Source organism: Lissotriton helveticus, chromosome 1_1 (assembly GCF_964261635.1).
Source record: "Lissotriton helveticus chromosome 1_1, aLisHel1.1, whole genome shotgun sequence".
NCBI classification, from domain to species: domain Eukaryota; kingdom Metazoa; phylum Chordata; class Amphibia; order Caudata; family Salamandridae; genus Lissotriton; species Lissotriton helveticus.
In genome coordinates this window covers 314,880,030-314,900,435 of record NC_136057.1, presented here as the reverse complement: position 1 = coordinate 314,900,435, position 20,406 = coordinate 314,880,030, and the positions used below count along the sequence as shown (strand labels likewise).

The following is a 20,406-nucleotide window of genomic DNA, read 5'->3' as shown; positions in this document are numbered from 1 at the left end:
TAAATTAAGAAAAATCATAAACTGAAAGAGAACTAAAACAACTGCGTTTAAACTTTACATTTTTATTAAAAGAAACTGAAACGATGGAAAGCTCCTACAACGGGAAAAAGAACGGTGTGCAGCCGACGCTTCCTCTGCAAAAAAGACTCTTTCAAAATACCGCGCAAGTTATTCCTTGGCAAATTCCTGTTTAAGCTATCTGACGAATGTGGTTAGGGGCGTGATCATACGTAGCTCAGTACTCGAGAAGACAATGATGGACATTTACCCCCACCAATCTTGGCTTCCGCTCTCTTATTGACCACACCCACTCGTGGCGCGGTCTTGGCTGCTTGATGCATGCCCGGCGAGAAGTCAAAAACCGGAAGCAGCAGCAGTGCCCTGTCACTTAAACCGGAAGCGGAAGTGTGCTGTCTGCCTGAAGGTTCTACCCGGTGTGTCCAGAAGCAGTCTCTAAGTGCCCTGGTTTCTAACGGAACCTTTATTGTCTTAGTCTCCGCACTTGCCTGCCGCTTTGATCATGGGAGACAAGGAACTTATCTGGGCGCTCAAGAACGGCGACCTGGACGCAGTCAAAGAGCAGATGAACGCGGTAAGCCCGCTCGGAATTGTTGAACTCAGTGGGCGGGGTAGTGTAATAGAGGGTAGTAGGTAGCTGCGAATACTATAATAGGTTGAGTTAAAACAGCGGGGAGCTAGGACTGGTTGTGTCCTGGACTGGGAGGATGAAGCATGGCGGGGTGCGTGGGGGGATCAAAGGTGACTTTTTGAATGGAAGTCGCTGCTACTGTCGGACGAGGCTGTAATGAGAAACCATAACGGGTGCATACACACTTGTGTGTATTCCTTTTTTGGGGTTTCGTAGTGCTAGGAGGTTAAGAGCATTAGTATTGAACAACTTAATTGGACACAACTTGGCAGCGGTGCTCTAATCTTGGGTGGTTAATGGCTGGTCAAGATCAATATTTAGGTAGTGAACGCGTAGGACCTAAAGTTTTTGTATTGGAGTCTGGCTCTGATCATTCCAATACCCGTGTTGACGGATACCAAATTGTCTAGTCTCGTTTCCGCTTGATGCCTTACGGCCGTTTCTCACTCTTGTTTAGTTTTTAACACAACCTTTCTACTTTTGCCACGTATTTCCTCTTTCTCATCCCCCTTCACTTTCTCATCCCCCTTCACTTTCCCTTCCTCCTTCACTTTCCCTTCCTCCTTCACTTTCCCTTCCTCCTTCACTTTCCCTTCCTCCTTCACTTTCCCTTCCTCCTTCACTTTCCCTTCTTTGCGTTTATTTTGCTCTAGGTCAGTTTAATAATGGAAGAATCAACTTTCCCCCCATAAACGGGTGCCTGTCCACCACCGGCATAAATTAAGCACTGAAGGAAGGTGGTTAATTTGCTGGATGGGTACAAGTTCTAAAAAAAAATGTGGCGGGACTAACCAGGTTAGGCAGTATGCAAGTGAAATCGTGACGCGTGCCATTGCAGCACATGATGTGTCTACATGTGACATCACAAGAAGTGACATCAGATGTTAAGACCTCACACATATGATTATCAGGTATCATCATCAGTACATTTATGAGATTCTACAAATTAGGTTTGGCGTCAAGGTTGTGCCAAAACAGTATATCCATCCTGACGCAAAATCTGGGCCTCTACTAATTCCTTTATTTTTTTAAGCCCTGCCATAAAGAAATTGGCATCAGAGAGAAGCATGGCTGTAGATCTTTTATGCTTAATTAGTTGCAAATTCTACATTTTAAAATATTTGATTGGGTTAAGGCATATACTGTAAAGGTGGCCAGTAAATCCCAGAGTAGTAATGGTGAAATAACTCTGGAGTTAAACGTTTGTTAGAAAGGTCTATGTTTTGTGAAGTCCCAGATTTGAATCAAAGTAGTGTAAGATTAATGTGATTAATGTGTCTCCTGCTAAGCACATCACGGAACATGCTGATGACAGATTTTTATTTTATGTTGGTAGTAAAGTGGGTTACTGCTTTTAACACAGAGACCCTTTTGTTACCTGCAGGTCATAAATTGTAATCCTTGTAACATAGCACAATGAGCTACGAAGGACATGTGACTCATGTACCTTGTAACCCTTTCTCTTGTAGCTCATCTTGTAACTCCTCTTGTACATTGAGTTACACATGTACATGGTTTATTATCAATGTGTATGTTACGTAAGGAGCTCTGACACTCTGCATTGGGTTGTGTAGCTCTATAAAAGAAATAAAATAGTGCTTCTGAAATTATTTGTGTAAATACTGCGACAGACCACCATTGGACATTATTACAGTGCATGAATCTGTTATATACAGGGGCTGAACAAAGGCAAAAGCCTGTGTTAGAAGCTAGTGTTCCCGCGTGCACCGTTGTTGTCAAGTGTGCGACCAGGACCTCCCTGCTCCCACGTTTGTCCAAAAAAGAACACTGTCTGAGACAGCCCTGCTCACCCCCTTAGTAGCTTGACACGAGCAGCCAGGTTTATCGCCAAGGCACGAGTGTTCCGTTTGTGCAGCCACGCCCACAGCAGTCCCAATGATGTCACCACAAATGGACTCCACACGAGTTTACATAAAACGAGTATACTTTATATAAGAAGATATACGAAATGACCACACAATACAACTCCCACATATATACACTGGGTGATCGTGTTTCCGGTGGGTTGGGCAGTCCTAATTTTCAAACACCGCTTCTAACCAACAGTTATGCTGACTTTTTACTGTTATCAACCGGTTAGGTACGTTGTATCACCAGATTCACACACTTTGCAAAATACAAGGAATACTGCCCTACTTAACGATGGGGTTTCTGTACAGTGCCACAGTGAAACAATGCAATCCGTAGCGTCAAGATCATGTACTGAGTCAACGCAAGATAGTGCAACTCGGTCCGCTACCAGCATGTCCTGTTCAAGGAAGGAATACAGCAATGCGTCACTCTACAATTACGTACAGCGCGATAGGAAAACAATGTAATGAGTATCACCACCCGCATGTCATGTGCAAGGAAGGAATAAGGTAATGCGTCACAGTGCAATTCAGTACAGTAAATAACTAATGCAGTGCGCTACGCTAGGATCCTGTATCCGGCAAGAGAAACATACTGTAGTGCGTAGCGCACTAACCCCTGAGTTCGTTAATCACCTTTAGTGTCAGACATTGTCCAATAGTTCATTAGCAGCAAATATGCAAAGTGTTATGACTGTTTTTAGAAGTTGTGCGACCGGTTCCCCCAGCACAGATCAATGAACACACACATGTTTCACTCTTGGCCCTGGCCCCTGTACTGCCCCTTCCTGGACCAGCACTGACCGAGATCTGGGCCGAAGCGACAGGCGCACACAGCTGCCAGCAGCGAGAGTCTGAGAGAGTAGAGGGCCCACAGCCGCATATGATTCACTTTACCTGGGGGGGGAACGCTACCCCACTCTCCTCTCCTGCCGCAGCGGTTTGGCCTCACTCCAGAACCTTGTCACCACAGGCTAGGCGTGCTCGGGCCGGTAGTTCAGCTCCTGCGGGGCTGCCGGTCCGGGCTTCCAGCGTTCAGGACAAACTTCTTCCACACAGCCTTTCCCACGACGCTTAGGCAACCCTACGTTGCCTTGTAGGGCCCCCCTCTCCAGCCCGGTCAGGACTTCTCCGTCTCCTGGTGCACATGGTCTTCAGCTGCGCACCACAACACGTACACTGCGCGTCTGAGTCTCACCTCTCCTCCTGGTGCACAAGAGGTACCAGGCGCTCTCCACTATCGCTCTGGCTGCACCACCACAAACCGACTTGCGTGTCGGAGACTCGCTACTACTTTGTGCCCACAAGGGCCCGCCACACTTCACTAGTGCCCGGATTGCACTGCGATACGCACACCCTGCGCGTCCTGAAACTCTGCTCTCTTCCATGATGCCCACAATCCACAGGCGCTCAAACACCTGTAGCCTCACCAAGACACACACCCTGCTCATCATTCTTGATTCGCTCTGGGTGCCCACGATCACCTCGGGCACCCCTTCGGATGTCTCAGGCTGCCACGACACAGTCCCACCACTGGGCCACTTGAGACTTCCTGAAAACTTTTAATTTCCTGTGTTTCCGAACAGGGAGCCAGCTCACCTCGGGCCATTGGGGTTCAGGACGCAGCATACAGCAAAGTCCTGCTCAAGGAGAAGTGGGCGTGGGGGGCATAACCCACTGCAGCACCCCTTCAGTCTCTTCTCGGTTAAGAGCTGCAAACTGCCCACAAGCCCCAGATCAAGGGTCAAGTGTCTCCCGCAGCCTAATCAGCAACTCTTCCTGAGGCAGAGGTTTTCTTCCCGATCGTGGACAGGTCGAAGCCGCCAGAGACTCGACCGGTCCACAGCGTCTTCAAAGCGCTCCCAGCACTTCTCTGAACGAGACCGTTATCGACGACATCGTCAACATGACAAAAACCTAACCAAAGTCTTGGGGTTACAGTTCTTCTCCATGCTGCAGGTGCAGGGCAGCCTGGCACTGTCTCCACCCCTCCCCGAGGGGAACGACCTCCCTCAGCCCTTCTCACCTCTCCCAGATCCAGGCAGGCAATTCACACTCGGCTGAGATACGCAAAAAGGTCTAAAGCACAATCCCTGCCATTTTTTCAAACAGCCGTTTCTGGACACACAGCGACAAAACCATCTACCCAAAAAGATGCGTTATGACACTGTGAGTTCAGACATACCTAACTTCACTGTTACATTTCCAATTCTTGGGAAACTAGGCTAACAATACTACACTCAGCCTCCCCCATTCTGTCCTATGGGCATCAGGGAAAATAAAATGGAGCCGTTTTCCCTGTCGGAGCCTAGGACCCACACTGGCACAGGTCTTGCCGTTTACCTACACTGCACCCTCCCTAGGGGTTACCAAGGATGTCCTACAGGGGTGCCACATGTGTATGCAAAAGGAAAAGTAAGGGAAAGTAAGGCCTGACAATTGGTAGCACATCAGGACAACATGCTAATTTAGCACAATGCGCGCAGACCCTACACTGAAGACCTATGTTCCCTCTTTGCGCATTTCTTTAGTACTAGCTCTGGCACACACAGTGCACATCACTTATGGATCTTGCTAGTAAGGCAAACATACCAATCAGAGACAACCAAACACCACTACAATTTATACAGGGAACATCTGTACTTGCACACTGATTAGCAGTAGCAAGTTCCTACAGCATCTAACTTCACAGGAGGCAAAGGCAAAAAGTCGGGGGTAATCACGCCAAGCTATGCCAGGTCTAACAGCCTGCCTCTCTTAAGTAAGTGTGAAGAGATAACAAGCTGTGAGCCTTTGTTTCCCCTCTGTGGCATTTACATGTAAGTGTGAGGTTCCAGGCCACCTCCAGTCAGGATATTCAAGCAAAGGGAGGCCTAGTGGCCCCTTGACGTCTGCCCAGCTGGAGGTGAAAAAAAGCTGACTTGCTGCTTGCACGTTGCTGCTGGGAATTGAAAGCAGACAATGTACAGGCACAGCCAAACGTGTCCCGGTGTCCTACACCAGGACACGTTCAGCATATTTCTGAGGGCCCAACGTCTTGGCAAGGGGGACTGCGTCCACCCTGTGAAAATAGTAGGTGGACACCGTTTATCTATGTGTACCCCTGACTTGTGCCCTGGTGGGGTCAGATGAGGGATTTTTATATTCGCGATGGGGACTGAGTGCACTGTGGTCAAGATAGGTCATATGTTGATGCCATCTGTGCGGGCAGAAAGTCAGACAGTGATGGTGTGCGCAGGTAGTGTAAGAGGTGACTGGGATGTAGTTTGATGGATGTTTTGAAATTCTATCCATTCGAAAGAATGTGTGTATGTCATGGTAAACAAATGCGTATGGGCAGTATGGGGATTCCAAATAAGAATAATGGGGATATAGGGCGTTCTCTGTGTTGGCTGGTTAATTAGCTGAAACCAGAGGTTAAAGTAGAGTTGTACGTGAGAAAGGTAGTACGATTATAAGCCAGTTTTAAAAACAAAAAACATAGAAATTAACTGCAAAAACCGACGGTTCAAAAATTGTGAAACCAGGGAAATTAGCCAGATATAGGTAAATGACGTAAGTATAACTTGCACTGCTTTAGGTTTCAGATGTTATTGGTGATGTAATGTGAGAGGTCATAAGCATTGCATTACAGCTGTGCAAGTTACACTTATGCCATTTACGTATAGCTGGCTAATTTCCTTGGTTTTGTTTTGTAAACAGTAGTTCCTTTCCAGTGAACGTCTAAGTGTTTTAAATTTTTTTTAAGAGTAAGTTAAAATCCTACCTTGCTCACATGTAAATTAAAAATATAAAGGTGCACCTGGAAAAATCATAGTCCATAAAGATGAAAAAGCTACGCTCATTTTAAGCAACTGTATGGTGATTTTAGACTGTATATGCGCTTTTAAAACGGGGATTTTAAAACTGTTGAAATAAATGCTACGGTGATTCTAATACTGTAGACATTTGTTCCTTACCGCCTCTGCTCTGACTCCTAGGCTCCAGCTACCCGCCAAAGCTCCCCGGTCCGTCACGGCAAGTGCCGATTGTACGGAGGGCGCAGGTAGCGAGCACAGCACTTCCGGCTTAGGAGAGCAGTACGGGGGTGAGCGGGCTAGTCGTTGAAGCCCTGGGATAATTTAAACAGATGCTGACTCGTGCGCGCCTGGCACGGGCCCAGGGCCGTAATCCCTGCTCAAAAATTAACCAATATAAATAGGAGAGTCTTCAACAGCACACAACTGAGGGACCCAAGGCCAAAACCCCCCTGTGCACCCCTCAATCCTGATGACGAAGTCAAATACTGTTCAAGCTGTCATCATGAGTTCTCCTACTCACATTGTAAGATAGCAGCTCCACGCTGCCTGCTACAGGGTCATCCTGTAAATTTACATACTAAGGCAGCCCTAGTGAATGCTAGATCCCTTGTGAAACATAATACTGAAGTAGCAAACATGATTGACACTTATAACCTGGACCTTCTGTTCATAACGGAAACCTGGGCGGATAGATCGTCGGGCATTGACCTTGCATTAGCAGTGCCGACGGGTTATTCACTCCTTCGCGCCGACAGAACCGGGAAACGGGGTGATGGCCTAGCCATCATCAGCAAGGACACACTTCATGTACAGGGACTCGAGAGTTTTAACTCCCCTGAGTGTGAAACATTACCTTTTAAAATTTGCATCACGAATAATTATACGTTCTCTGGCCTTCTACTGTACAGGCCTCCCAAGGCAAATATAACCTTGGCACAACTATTGGGGCCCGCTCTGGAGTCTAGCTTATCCAGGGCAGACTTCACAATCCTGGGGGATTTCAGCATCCACCTGGAAAGAGTTGATGACAATAATACGACTACATTTTTTGAGACAATGTCTAGTTGTGGCATGTCCCAATTAGTGAAACAGGGAACTCACTCCGCTGGGCATACCCTGGACGGAATATTTACCTCGAATCCCAATATCACAATAGGAGAAGTGCTGTCTGTTCCCTGGTAGTTCATTTTTCCATAAAACTGGACCAGACTAAAATGGTCAGGGCACCTCGGGAGAGGGAGCGCCCTTACCAGGACTGGGAAAGGATAGATATCTCCGAACTTCACTCACGGCTTGGCTCCACCACTTTAGAATTAGATAAGGACTGCGAAATAGCCTCATCCCCAGTAGAAAACTGGATTTAATCTGCAGTGTTGTCAGTCGCCCCCATCAAAATTAAAAATCAAAACAGGAGTAAACGCTCTGAACCTTGGTTTTCTGAGAAATTAAGACTGCAAAAACAAACATGCAGGAGGGCAGAAAGGAGATGGAGGGCCAACTACGGGTCAAAGGAGAAAGTCGATTATTGCAAAACCTTAGCCACTTACAAAAATGTGATTTTGGAAGAAAAATCAGCATTTTTCGTTAAAAAAAATTAACGATGCCAAAGACTCTAGTAAAGAATTGTTTGCACGGTAATGAAACTTACAGAGCCCGCGACCAAACAGGTCGCTGGTAGCACAGACCTATGCAACAAATTAGGATAGTTCTTTACGGCATGGTGTGACTAATATACAATTCCTTCTCTAAGAGGCTCACTGTACCAGATGCAGGGGGTGCTAGGTTACCTGATCACCCCACTCAGGACAGTCCCTCAGACCTTAGCCCCCCTATTCCCAAATTTAATTTTTCAGTTCCCTCGGTAGAAGAGATCAGACTACTGGTACTGTCCACCAAATCCGCAGGCCTTATGGACCCTTGCCCACCTAAGGTTCTGCACATGTTCCCTGAACTGCTTAGCGCCCAACTCCAGCCACTCTTCAGGAACATAATTTAGTCCAGCTGCTTCCCGAAAGCATGGAAAGCAGCCTCGGTACTCCCATTACTCAAGAAACCTAGTCTTGACCCTTCCATACCAGCTAATTTCCGGCCAATTTCAAGAATTCCTTTCCAGGCTAAAATCCTTGAGAAACTGCTGAACTTGCAGTTGGCAGTGTTTGTCAGGGACACGCATGCCCTAGATGACTCCCAATATGGGTTCCGGGAGGAACACTGGACTGAGACCGCCTTGGTGATGGCGGCGGAGGAAATCAGAAGTATTTTGGACGCTGGGGGGAAGGCCGCCCTCATTTTATTAGATCTGTTGGCGGCCTTCGACACTGTGAACCATGATATCCTCTTAAGCAGGCTACGAGATATAGGCCTTGATGCATCTACTATCAACTTGCTGGCCTCCTTTCTAGAAAACAGAAACTTCTCCGTTCAGCTTGGGGAATTTGTATCCAAATCCTTCGATCTGCCATGTGGGGTTCCTCAGGGCTCGTCCTTGAGTCCGTCCCTTTTAAATTTCTATGCTGCCCCTTTAGTCAACATCATCAGGAACTGTGGGTTTGTCCCTCTATCTTACGCGGATGATACCCAAATAGTGTTGGCAATCTCAAACAATACCACTGAGACCGCGGAGAGATTCAAACTCTGCATGGACCAGGTCAGTCACTGGATGCAGGACAACTGCTTAAAGTTGAATGGCGATAAATCGGAGGTTATGCTACTGGGGGCCGATCCGGACATCTGGTCTAGCCCTCTGGTGGCCAGACAGCCTGGGCAGATGTCCTTCGCCGGTGGACAAAGTGAGGAACCTAGGTTTCATATTTGACTCCAAACTAACCTTCGAAGCTCAAATGAACAACCTTTCCTCATCTGTTTGGTACACACTGAAACTAATCAGGAAACTGCTGCCATACATTCCACCTGACACCTCCAAAACCCTGCTTACCTTGTTAGTCCTATCTAAATTAGATTATGCCAATGCTCTATATGCAGGACTTCAAAAACAGCTGTTACTAAAGCTTCAGCGGCTCCAGAACGCGGCAGCCAGGCTGGTTCTGAACATTCCTAAGTTAGAATCAGTAGCCCAAAAAATGAGAGGCCTTCATTGGCTCACTGTAGAAAAAAGGATCCAGTTTAAGTCAGCCTGTCTAGCCTACAAAACACTGCACAGCTCAGGCTCACGCTTCTTAAAAAGAAGCCTAAAACCCTATGAACCGATCAGGACTCTTAGATCCAGCGGTGCCAAGCTCCTCATGACCCCCAGATTTAAACAACTAAGGTGGGGGGGGTAAGCTTCATAGGCAACACAGCAAAAACATGGAACAAGCTTCCCGTCGAACTGAAAAACAGCCCCTCATTGTGGTCCTTCCGAAAGAACCTAAAGACCTGGCTTTTCTCATCTTAGCCTGAGGGAGCACCCGATCCACCGGCAAGCAGCTTAATTCTTTGACAGCGCCAAGACGCCCTCGGGCATTCGAGCGCTCTATAAATCATAAAATCAAATCCGATCACGTACATGTTTCAAAATATTTTATTCTTTCTTAACTTTGTGTCCATACATTTTTTTTTTCTCATACACAGAACATCCGGCCAACGCTTTTCATTCAAACAGGATTTTGAACATTGTCAGGACTGTAAGTAATATAGAAAAAAGAAGAATATAACAAATCTTACTGGCACATTGGGACATACAACACTACGTACAAGAAGAGAAAAAAAACCAAAAAATTGTTTCACTTCCATGCATCATCACATATATCGAAACATAATATACAACAATTCTTTAGCAACACACATACAACATGACACTATTCCAAAATGAATCTGAAATTAGAAAACAAAAATTACAAAAAAAGAAAACCATCAATACATTACACAATTTTGAAGAATTATAAAATTCAGTGGGCCTATAGCATCGCAGGAGGTGCTCAAACATGTGAAAATAATAAACTCACTTCCATCAACTAGTGCTTAGTTCTTGGTAACTCTAGCAAAGTAATGCACTACTAAGGCATCTTATTCAAACAGTACTTGGATGTTTTATAGTGGGTTACTAAATCCTAATTCATCATGTTGCAGGTTCATTCCCTACCTATTTTTCTTAACCACAGAGGGGTCACACACATTTTATCTACTTATCCCCTATATGTTATTTAAACGGAACATACCTTATATACATTAGTTTACTTTATACTCCCAGTACGGCAAATTCTTCCCTCTTCTATATAAAATCCTTCCAGGTATGTTGGATGAGTGTCTAATATAAAACACATCTCTCATATTCACAGATTGGATCCATCTAGGCAAATGTATTTGTGCTTTCAGAAAATATTCTGGGAGGTATCCCTCTAAAGATGATACCTGTAGGTGTTTTACGAATATGAATACTATGTAAATAGATGAAACGCAAAAACAAGTCATCAGTATCTGCACATAACATGCAAAATATCAAAATAGATTATACGGGAAAAGAGCACAACATCACATTGTGAAAACCTCCTGTGACAACCTCAATATAGCTCCTGATCAAATCCACACTTCATGAAGACACACAAAATTCAGTATTGTAGGGGCAAAAATCCCCCAATAGTAATATCCCCGTAAGTGCAATTAGTCCATATGTACAAAAGCACACAACACGCATAAATCAACACTTATGTGGGTTCTGAAAGCACAAATACCTTTGCCTGGATAGATCTCATCCTTGAATATGAGAGATGTATTTACATTAGACACTTTTCCAACGTACTTGGAAGGATTTCATAAAGAAGAGGAAAGAATTCTCCTGCTGAGAACGATAGGCAGGAAATGAGCCCACAACATGATGATTGGGAATTTATTAACTCAGTATAAAATATCCAACTACTGTTTGTAGAAGACGCCTTAATAGTGCATTACTTTGCTTGAGTTACTAAGAACTAAGCACTAGTTGATGGGAGTGAGCCTATTATTTTCACATGTTTTAGCCCCCTCTTGATTCAAACGATTCTATAAGCCCATTGAATGTTATAATTTGGTAACAATTGTGTAATGTGTTGATGTATTTAAAAAAAAAACTGTATTGTTGTCACTTGTTTTCTAATTTCAGATTCTTTTTTAAGTATTGTCACGTTTATCTGTGTTGCTATATAATTGTTATATTTTATGTTTCGATATATGTGAACGCTCTTTCAGTTTTATTTTTTATTTATTTAAAAGGTTTTATATAGCGCTGGCTGGACCCAAGAGTATCAGAGCGCTTTACAGGACAGGTTAAACAAAAGACAGGTCAAAACTAAGTACACTTGTTAAAATAAGGGAAGGCAGTTGAACATTAAGAGTGATTTAAAGATGGGAAGTTCAAAATCAAGTAGTCACTTGAGGATGTGAGATCAGGAGGGGAGAGAAGAATTGTATAGTAGGTCAATAGTTGGAGAAGGGCGAGAGATTAAGATATAAAGTAGTCGAAGGGAGGGAAGAGGTGGGTTATATGTAAGGGGGAGGCTGTAGAAGTAATGAATAGCGTGGGAATTCAAGGCCAGAGACAGTGAGTATAATTAAGGACCCCAGTATTTGTTGAGAAGGAGCAGCTTGAGGTTTTTTTGAAGCAAGGGTAGGAAGGGTTACAGCGTAAGTCTTTAGGGAGAGTATTCCAGATGGACAGGGCGTTACCGGCGAATGAGCGAGTTTGCGTTGCTTTGTTTTTTTGCTGAGGTGGGATTAGAACAAGGGCGTTAGTGCTCCTCAAAGTTCTACCAGCTTTTTGGAGTTTGTCTGGTAGGTAAGAGAGGGTATTTTGGTGAAGGGCTTTGTGAGTGATGCAGGCAATCTTGTAGGTGGATCTGCCTTCGATTGGAAGCCATTTGAGGTTTTTGAGAACAGGGGAGATGTGATCGTATCGCTTACAGTCCGAGATGAGCCTGGCAGCAAGGTTGAGAACGGATTTGATAGGGGCTAGGTGTACTTTTGGGGTTCTCTACATGTATTGGTACATGGTGTTTTACTGTCCAATGTGCTAGTAAGAATTCCTATTCTTGTATATTACTTACAGTCCTGACTAAGTTCAAAATCCTGTTTGAACAAACACTGTTCGCTGGATATTCTTTGTATGAGACAAGTGTTTTTATGGACAAAAAATAAAGAGAGAATAAAACATATATTTTGCAACATTTATGTGATCTTTATGGACTTACATTTTTTTGGGTGGACTTTTCCATATATCATTCTAATCTATTTCTGCTGGACTGTTGTACTAAACGACGGCAGGTACCGGAAAAGAAGTACAAGGAGTCCAGGGGTGTGGAATTTAATAAAATATCTACTTGTCCATGGGGCAGGCTGCTTAATAAATCTACTTGTCCTGTAACAAAATCCACTTGTCCCCTTTGTGCCATGTAATGCAGCAACAAATTACGCAACAATCTCATATAAGAATTCTGATATAGCCTCTCTGATTATACCAGGGTTCATACCATAGTAGTGTTTGAATACTAGCATTTCCCTATGCTGCTATGTTTCTGCTGGTCTACATACTGGGGCTGAAGGTAGTGGTAAGCAATAGTTCCAGGGTTGGAATGCCCTTTTTAGTCTGTGCAAACCTACTAACGTGCATGCTTTAGGGGTTTTCACCAATTCTTCTCTAATCATTTCCCATACTGAGAACTGTTGGAAATGTACTACTGACAGTGGCAGACTTAAAACTTCCTCCAGGGTTGGAAAAAAAGTGGTTGAAGGAAAAGTGAACTTGAAAACATTCAGATTTTCACATAAGCAAATCTACATCTGCATATTTACTCATGCTAAAATGCAGTTCATAAATATTTTCTGGGAGTACTATTTCTTGGCCTACTTCTGTAAATTCATGGAAACTGTACATATGCACTTAATGCAAGGATATATACCATGGAGGCACTTTTGAGACTTTCTTTAATAATTGGGCCTCTAATTAGGCCTGGCGTTAACCCTGACCTCTTTTTTTTCTGTCTAAGTCTGTCTATCAGCTGGCGTCCCTGTAAGTGACAGTATTTTGCTCTTTTAGAAGTAGCATATTGGCACACAAAGTAGTTTTGTTCAGTGCCCAGAACCGCTGTGGCAATGTGTGCTGAGACCAACATTTTTTTGTTTTGCTTTTGCCAATGCTTGTTAGAATGGTGAGGACCCAGCAGCTCCCACACTGTTAAGGTTTTACAAAAAACGTGCCTAGACAAGTCACTCCTTGAGAAAACCAAAAGGCTGACCACCAATTTCAGACCCACTAGCTTTGCCAATGCTTGTTTATTCTTGTTTTCCATATTCGTATTTAAACTGGTTACACAGATCTTCCATTCTGAATATTTTTGGGAAATACTAACATACATCAACATGTTACTAAATTATGCTGCAAAGATACGGTACCTAAAATCTTACAGTAGTTTAGCTAAATGTTTTCTTTTCTTACATGCATTTTTTTTTGTGAACATTTTATTTTGAAAGCAAAGAATCATCACTCTTGCTTTCAAGCTTCTGCAAATATTTGCATATAATCAGAGAGCATTCTGGGGGCATTATACAGAGCCTCATATTATTAAACTTTGAAAATGTGTGTACACTTTTATACTGGAACCACCGTCCGTAGTGCAGGCTGAGCTTAAAACATTTACTTTTAGTGCTCACCCTAATAATAAAGGCTTTGCGTTAATGAACCATATATACAAGTTTGAACAGCATTAACACACATATTACATATAACACACACTTTACCTTAATTGTAGCGATAACATTCCCTGAGCCACAATGTGGTACTGTAAACTGGCAGCCAAAAGGTTTGTGCTGCATGGGGTTGGGCCTACTTGTCCCAAGGACAAAATACACATTCAAACTTGTTGCCCTTGACCCCAAACAATATGTCCCGGGCGTCGGGCTATAGGAATTCCACATCCCTGGGAGTCACAATTTGTTGGAACTTTGAGTGAGGGGCTGTCTGTTTAGTCTGCCGTTGATGGATGTTTAGGTCTCGCTGGCGTTGCAGCGCGAAGCGCTGCCGCCAACGAGACTTATAGCCGCCTTCCTCCCTGCCAAGGGAGTCAGAGCTGTGAACGAGCAGCTCCAAACCTGGGCACGAGCCTACTCAGGTCCGTGAACGCGCGGGAACGTCAACGTGCACGTACGTCACGCTCCTGTCCTCCCGCGTCTCTTCCGAGGCGCGCTCCAGGCCGACTTGCGGTGTGCGTGTTCCAGCGTTTCTGTGGCCGGAGGTAGGTAAGTGAGGGCCGGGGGGGATTTGTTTGCTTGTTTTGTCCTGTAGCTACTTGTTGGAAGGTTTACATCTAAATCGCTGTAAATTGCACACAATCTGCATGCGGGCATGCTTGTAATTAGTGTATTTTGATGGTGTGAGCTCATTGTGCTGTAACAGACGGGTCCCCTGGGAGAAAGTACTCCCAGGCTCCGTATGATCTGGGCATATTCGAACTGCTCGGGCTCGAGCGATTTCAGCGCTTTAGACATGCATTTAAATGTTTGTAATGAAAACCGATTTGAAAAAGATGTTAAACTTATGTAATAATAGTTTATCCCGTAGGATTGTATAAACTATTATTCAAATTAAGCTAGGATTGATTTGATCCCTGTAAAAACGAGTTTCCTACATATTTAAGTATCCAAGTGTGTGAGCTCTGCCTGCCGCCCCTTGCGTTACTCCTGCTATTAGTTGTGCAACCTGTTGTGTACTACTTTGCAGATCAGAACAGTCTGGCAATTTCCGAGTTGTAGCTGGAGGATGTTGGTTCCAACTGGTTTATGATTTGGGAATAGTTGTAAATCCAGAGAGGTGGTTTAAGTGTTTTTGGTGTCTGGATAATCCCTGGGTGCTGTCTGCAATATTCCAGTACAGTTATGAAGGCATGCAACAATGGAGCCCCACTGGAGGGAAGGGGGATGCCTCCAAATCAGAAATAATGGACGCAGGCTAAATATTTCCGACCTTAAAATATTGCTACTGACTTCCAGAAGTTCACTGGTATTGTTCAGAAATTATTTTCACTACTTATTTGTTAGGATGATTACAGTATCAATTTTTATATTTTACTGTGTGCTCACTCATGCATTGCTTTGTAAGGCGCCTGTTCACAGATGTCTAGTGGACCCATGACAGGTGGAGGGGGTTCTGATCCATGTCTGATTTTCAGGCTAGCCTCGTAAGATGCATTTATTTATATTCATTCCGAGTGAAACTTCTTTATATAGCAAGTGGTGATCTTTAAAGTTGGTCATGAAACCATTGCTTCACAGCCTACATTGAATGCCACTGGGGAAGGGCATATCATTGACATGGCGTGCTCAGTACCAGCTACAGCCATCTAAAGTTAATAGCTGCTTCATTGTTCATTTAAAACGTCCAATTAGCCATCAAACATGGTCCATCACAGCATTATGAAGCCTACGCAGCACATAGATGCTTTGGACATAAACATAATAACTTTGTATAGTAACATTTAACCACATAATGGGATTGGTCTTGTTAACCACAATACTTGTGGTCCAAATGTAATATTTGTTTTGTGGTATTTAGTATTGTTTATGATGTGATTTCGTTATTTTCCTGCAGGATGTTGTCTTTAGGTTCATATTTACTTCCATATCATCTTATTGCAGACTGTGTGCTGGTGCCAGTGACAATATGCACTTAGTAATTATTGGGATCATGTAAGTGGCTAACTGCTAAATTGAATATTATGCTCTTAGAATATGGATTTCCCTATTGTAAGATCACTTCTGCCATTAACTTCGGCTTGTTTGGTCTTATCTCAACTTTGTCTCATGTTCAAATTCTCTTGTGGAAGACACTTGACATCCCAAAGAGCCATTCAGTAGAGGTAGCCTTACAAAAGAGGAAAGGACTGAAGAAGAACTCGCCACGGGATGAGAGCTCCTTCTTGCTTTGCATTCTGGCTCTCATCCTAGTGGAGAATCAGGTGTATCGAGGTGTCTAGCAGCCATGGCTGTGCAGGAAATGGTGGTGGGGCTAGGTGGGGTGGGATTTCGACAGAAGACGATGAGGGAACATTAATTATTTAACTTTCCCTTGTAGTCGTCTGTCAAATCCCCCGCCCCCCACCGCTCTTACCTTCATCGGCCAATCCTGGTGTCTAGCTTGATTAAATAAAAGCAAGCCAAGACTTTTGATGTTACTCCTGGTAGCCAGTCCCAGCATTTGTGGTTTGACTGTCACATCCCCACCCGTTTATCCCTAAAAAACTGAGACATTTTTGAGTGAAGCTAGACCTGCCACCGGTGGAAGAATCCTGCTTTCCAAAAAGCAAGATTCAGTTTTCAGCCAACTGGAAAGTCATCCAGTTGGCTCTCTAACCACGGAGTAAAAGTGAGGCGATATTGTGTGTACATCCGATATCCAGAACCTCTACTAGCCCCTTACCTTCCATCCATGATCTCCTACTAATAAAGCTCCACAAGTTGGTATTAACAGCGAATCCTGCCCTGGCACAAAAAACACACCACATGCTTTAATGATGGGCTAACAGGCAGAAGAATGGTGAAGGTTAGCTTGAAAATCTGATTAACTATTTTTGAGAAGCAAAATATAAACCACTCCCATTTTGCAAACTGTACTTTTATGCATAATCTGGCATCTTTGCCGGTATTTCTGGAGGACATGGTCCCAGACAGATTTTCATTATGTCCACATAATTTAAATTTGCATAACAATGAATCTAAAACAAGCCCCCATGGACCAACATTGAAAACCCTGTTATAACAAGCATTTGCAATGCAATAGGTCTCGCAGTTGTGAGAGTTTGAGCTATTGGCATTTTAAATGCCATTGCCTTTTATTTATGTATTGGTTTTTAAAACATAAATAAAAGGCATTGTCATTTACAATGCCAATATCTTAAACTCTCGCAAATGCGAGACCTATTGCATTGCAAATGCTTGTTTTGGTTACTTTCTCACACATAGCTCTTCTTTAACTTTAGTTTTTTCTGTGAAATTCTATGGTTCGTTTCAAGTTATTGTAATATCTTACTACTACAATAAGTTTGCGGCCAGGCCCTCATTGTTCATTACCTTCAGTGAAAGACCTGCAACCTTCATTTTTTTTTTTTTTGTATTGACTGATCTTTTGCTATGGGAAATACTTAGGGTGGAAGGCTTTTTTGGGTCTCTCCGCCTCTCACCCACCCCCCACACACATGCTTTCCCCTTTTTGTTTTCTCGGCCCGCTTGACGGATCGCCCTGAAACTTTCCAGGAAAGAGCTGAGGTGGATGAACTTTTCTTGGGAAAGGTTTGTGAAGTATAGTCAAACCGTACCAGTGTTTTTAGCAAGAAAAAACACTTCATATGGAAAGTCTGACTCACGTGCAACTACACAGTGGTGCCTACAGAGATAGACCCTGTGAACATTTTACTGGATTTATAGACTATATAGAATATATATTTTTTTAAAGTTTTTGTTTGGCACCATATGATGCGGATGCCTATACCACGCTGTAACACAGGTCAGCAATAATCCTTAAAACAAGGAGACTCCTCTTCGATTGAAATTCACCCATTTGTTCAGTGGTATAAAGGCTTTAGCAAAGCAGAAATTCGTCCTTTGTGTACTTCACAAGTGATTTGCATTTGGAGTGCCTCTTTCTTGATTCAAGACTAATGCTGAAATATGTATATTCCTAAAAAGTATTCTTTATTCCCCTGGAACTTGGTGAAGTGGCAATGGCTTAGCTCATGGAAGCAGCAGGGACTGTAGTTATGAAAGATACAAATTGTTGCCATTAACCAGACATCTACTTGTTACAGTTTAGGCTGATAGGACTTTACTTTGGGTCTCCACTCCGCTTACGGTACAAAAGGGGGTGGTGATGGGCGGAGCATCCAGTAGCAACAGTGATTCTGCTACGGAGCATCTAAAAAGGATTGTGGTGATGCTATAGATTCGGGTCCAACAGGTTCACAAAAACGAGAAAAAGGCAAATGCGGTAGACATTCATTCTTACACTAAATCATATGTAACAAAACAAGCATCTCTAAATAAGGGAACGAGGTACATGTTATGTGGAAGTTCTACCTCGACAGAGAATTCAAGACTCATTTTGTGCTGGTTATATCCCGGGCCATTGAAAAGAATCAAATGTGTGGCAATTTTTATATAATTATAGATTTGCCTTATTTGCCACATAATTCATTACCTGCTCCAAAATCTGCAGATTTTAACCCCAAAAAATTGTTTCTAGCTCAAACGGATCAACATTTTCTAAAAATGCATAAACACTTGTTGCTCCGTTATGGAAGAACATTTGCAAAGGTTGACTTGTCAGCTTTCTGTTGCTTAATGCTATATTTTGCATTTTAAGGTGATTCTAGTGAGCTGCAACCTTTGTCCAGATAGTGTTAACAAGTATAACCAGCTTTCCAAATGCAATAGGTCTCGCATTTGTTAAAGTTACTGGTATTATAAATGCCAATGTTTTTACCTAGCCAACTTGCCCTGTGCAGTATAATATGTGGCCAAAAGACCTCTTTTGGCCACATATGGTACTGCAGACTGCAACAGGGCTAGGTTAAAAAGAATTTGGCATTTAGAAGGCATTTATAATGCCAATTACTCCAACAAATGCAAGACTTATTACATTTATTACAGAACTGCCACAAACACATTTTTATAACAGTAATGTAGGTGTAGTCGGATGAGGCCTAGTAATGCACACGTTATCAGGAAACAGACGTCACTTTAGCAGTCCTAAACATATGCGGGTTTCTGACCACACAACATTGTAAAACAGTACATGCACTGAGATGTTATTCCTATTACACCAAAATTAGTATTTTGGCTATAAGGTCACTGAAGTATAACGCTAACAGATTCAGCAACCATATTTACAGTGAGCTGCGAACCCCTGCTATTCATCGTCATTCTGTATAAAGAATGTTTATGAAAAGGAGCCAAATAGCAAAACAGATTGCTAATCTATTAGAGATATTGCCTGTTATGTGTTCACACATTGGTATTCTGTGCTCCTGTAGCCATCCAGTTGGTGAGGGGAGGCGTAAAGTGCATATTAATTCCAGCAAATTAACTCACCAGCAATCTTTGTGATGTTTAAGGGAACTTTAAAAACTGCCAATGAACTAAATCCACAATGTATGGCAGATTGGTCCATTTCCCTCCCCGGTACTTTTGTGGCAAGGGCCATCATACAAAATGAGAAGTGCATCACATGGTTCCGGAGTAGCGTGCTATGTACCGAAAAGCACTTCAACTCCTCGTTCGGGGTAGTAAGCGGTATATAAATACAGTTACAGGCGGATAAGGAGCAACTTCAATATTTATTATGATGGAGGAGGCTGGGTTTTAACGATTTTGCCATTTCTATTGTCAATGTAAACTGTTGGCTACTAGAATGCAGTTTAAAATGTACAATTATGTGCATTAAAATACAAAGTGACATGAAATAAAAATACTCAACCGGGCTAACATAAAAAATACCCTAATGTGTTACCTCCCATGCTTTACGATTCTCACCCACCTGATTCGGAAGAAGGGGTTGGTGAGGGAAAGAAAGATAGTAGGAACACAGCCCCAGTCACAGGTAACGCCAGGTGGGAAGATGGCATGAATTTTAAACAGACAAGAAAAGAAGAGTTAAACCATATTAAACTACAGGCAGAATTGTTCTGGGAGGGCGGTCGGAGATTGCAAGCTCGCCATTTAAAGGGATAATTGTTTACGGGGTTGACGGTAATGAAGGAAGTCGTGTGAGCATGCATGGAAAAAAAATAAAGGCGGGTCGTTATTGCTGCTGATTAAGAGCAAGCAGCGTGCCGTGGTGCTCAATAAAAAAACATATAAAGAAGTTGAAATTGAGCTGGATGAACCATGCCCCCTCCTATGGTTTAAGATTTGTGTGGCAAAAACAAGAGGTGCCTGTACCTTCTGGCTGAAATCCCTTGCTCCTTAAATAGCTCTCTTTTCTGCCAGTTCGGCATCTGGCTGTAATGAAGAAAGTAGTGCTGGCTTTCCGGAAAGCACAACTCCATCTAATATGGCTGGCGAGGCAAGATTTTTGGTTGATACGACCTGCACCGTGCCTTGAACCTGTGACCTTGCCCATGGAGCGTGC

At 43.3% G+C, this 20,406-nt stretch overlaps 1 protein-coding gene across 1 annotated transcript in view; it reads left to right on the top strand.

Annotated features, from left to right (window-relative positions):
* The first annotated feature begins 237 nt into the window (after positions 1-237).
* MTPN (myotrophin) overlaps positions 238-20,406 on the top strand; it is a 314,032-nt gene continuing 293,863 nt past the window's right edge. Inside the window, exon 1 of the mRNA XM_078671781.1 lies at positions 238-592. Within this exon, the coding sequence (XP_078527907.1) occupies positions 521-592 (72 nt within the window). The 5' untranslated portion in view covers positions 238-520. The remainder of the gene's footprint in view (positions 593-20,406) is intronic.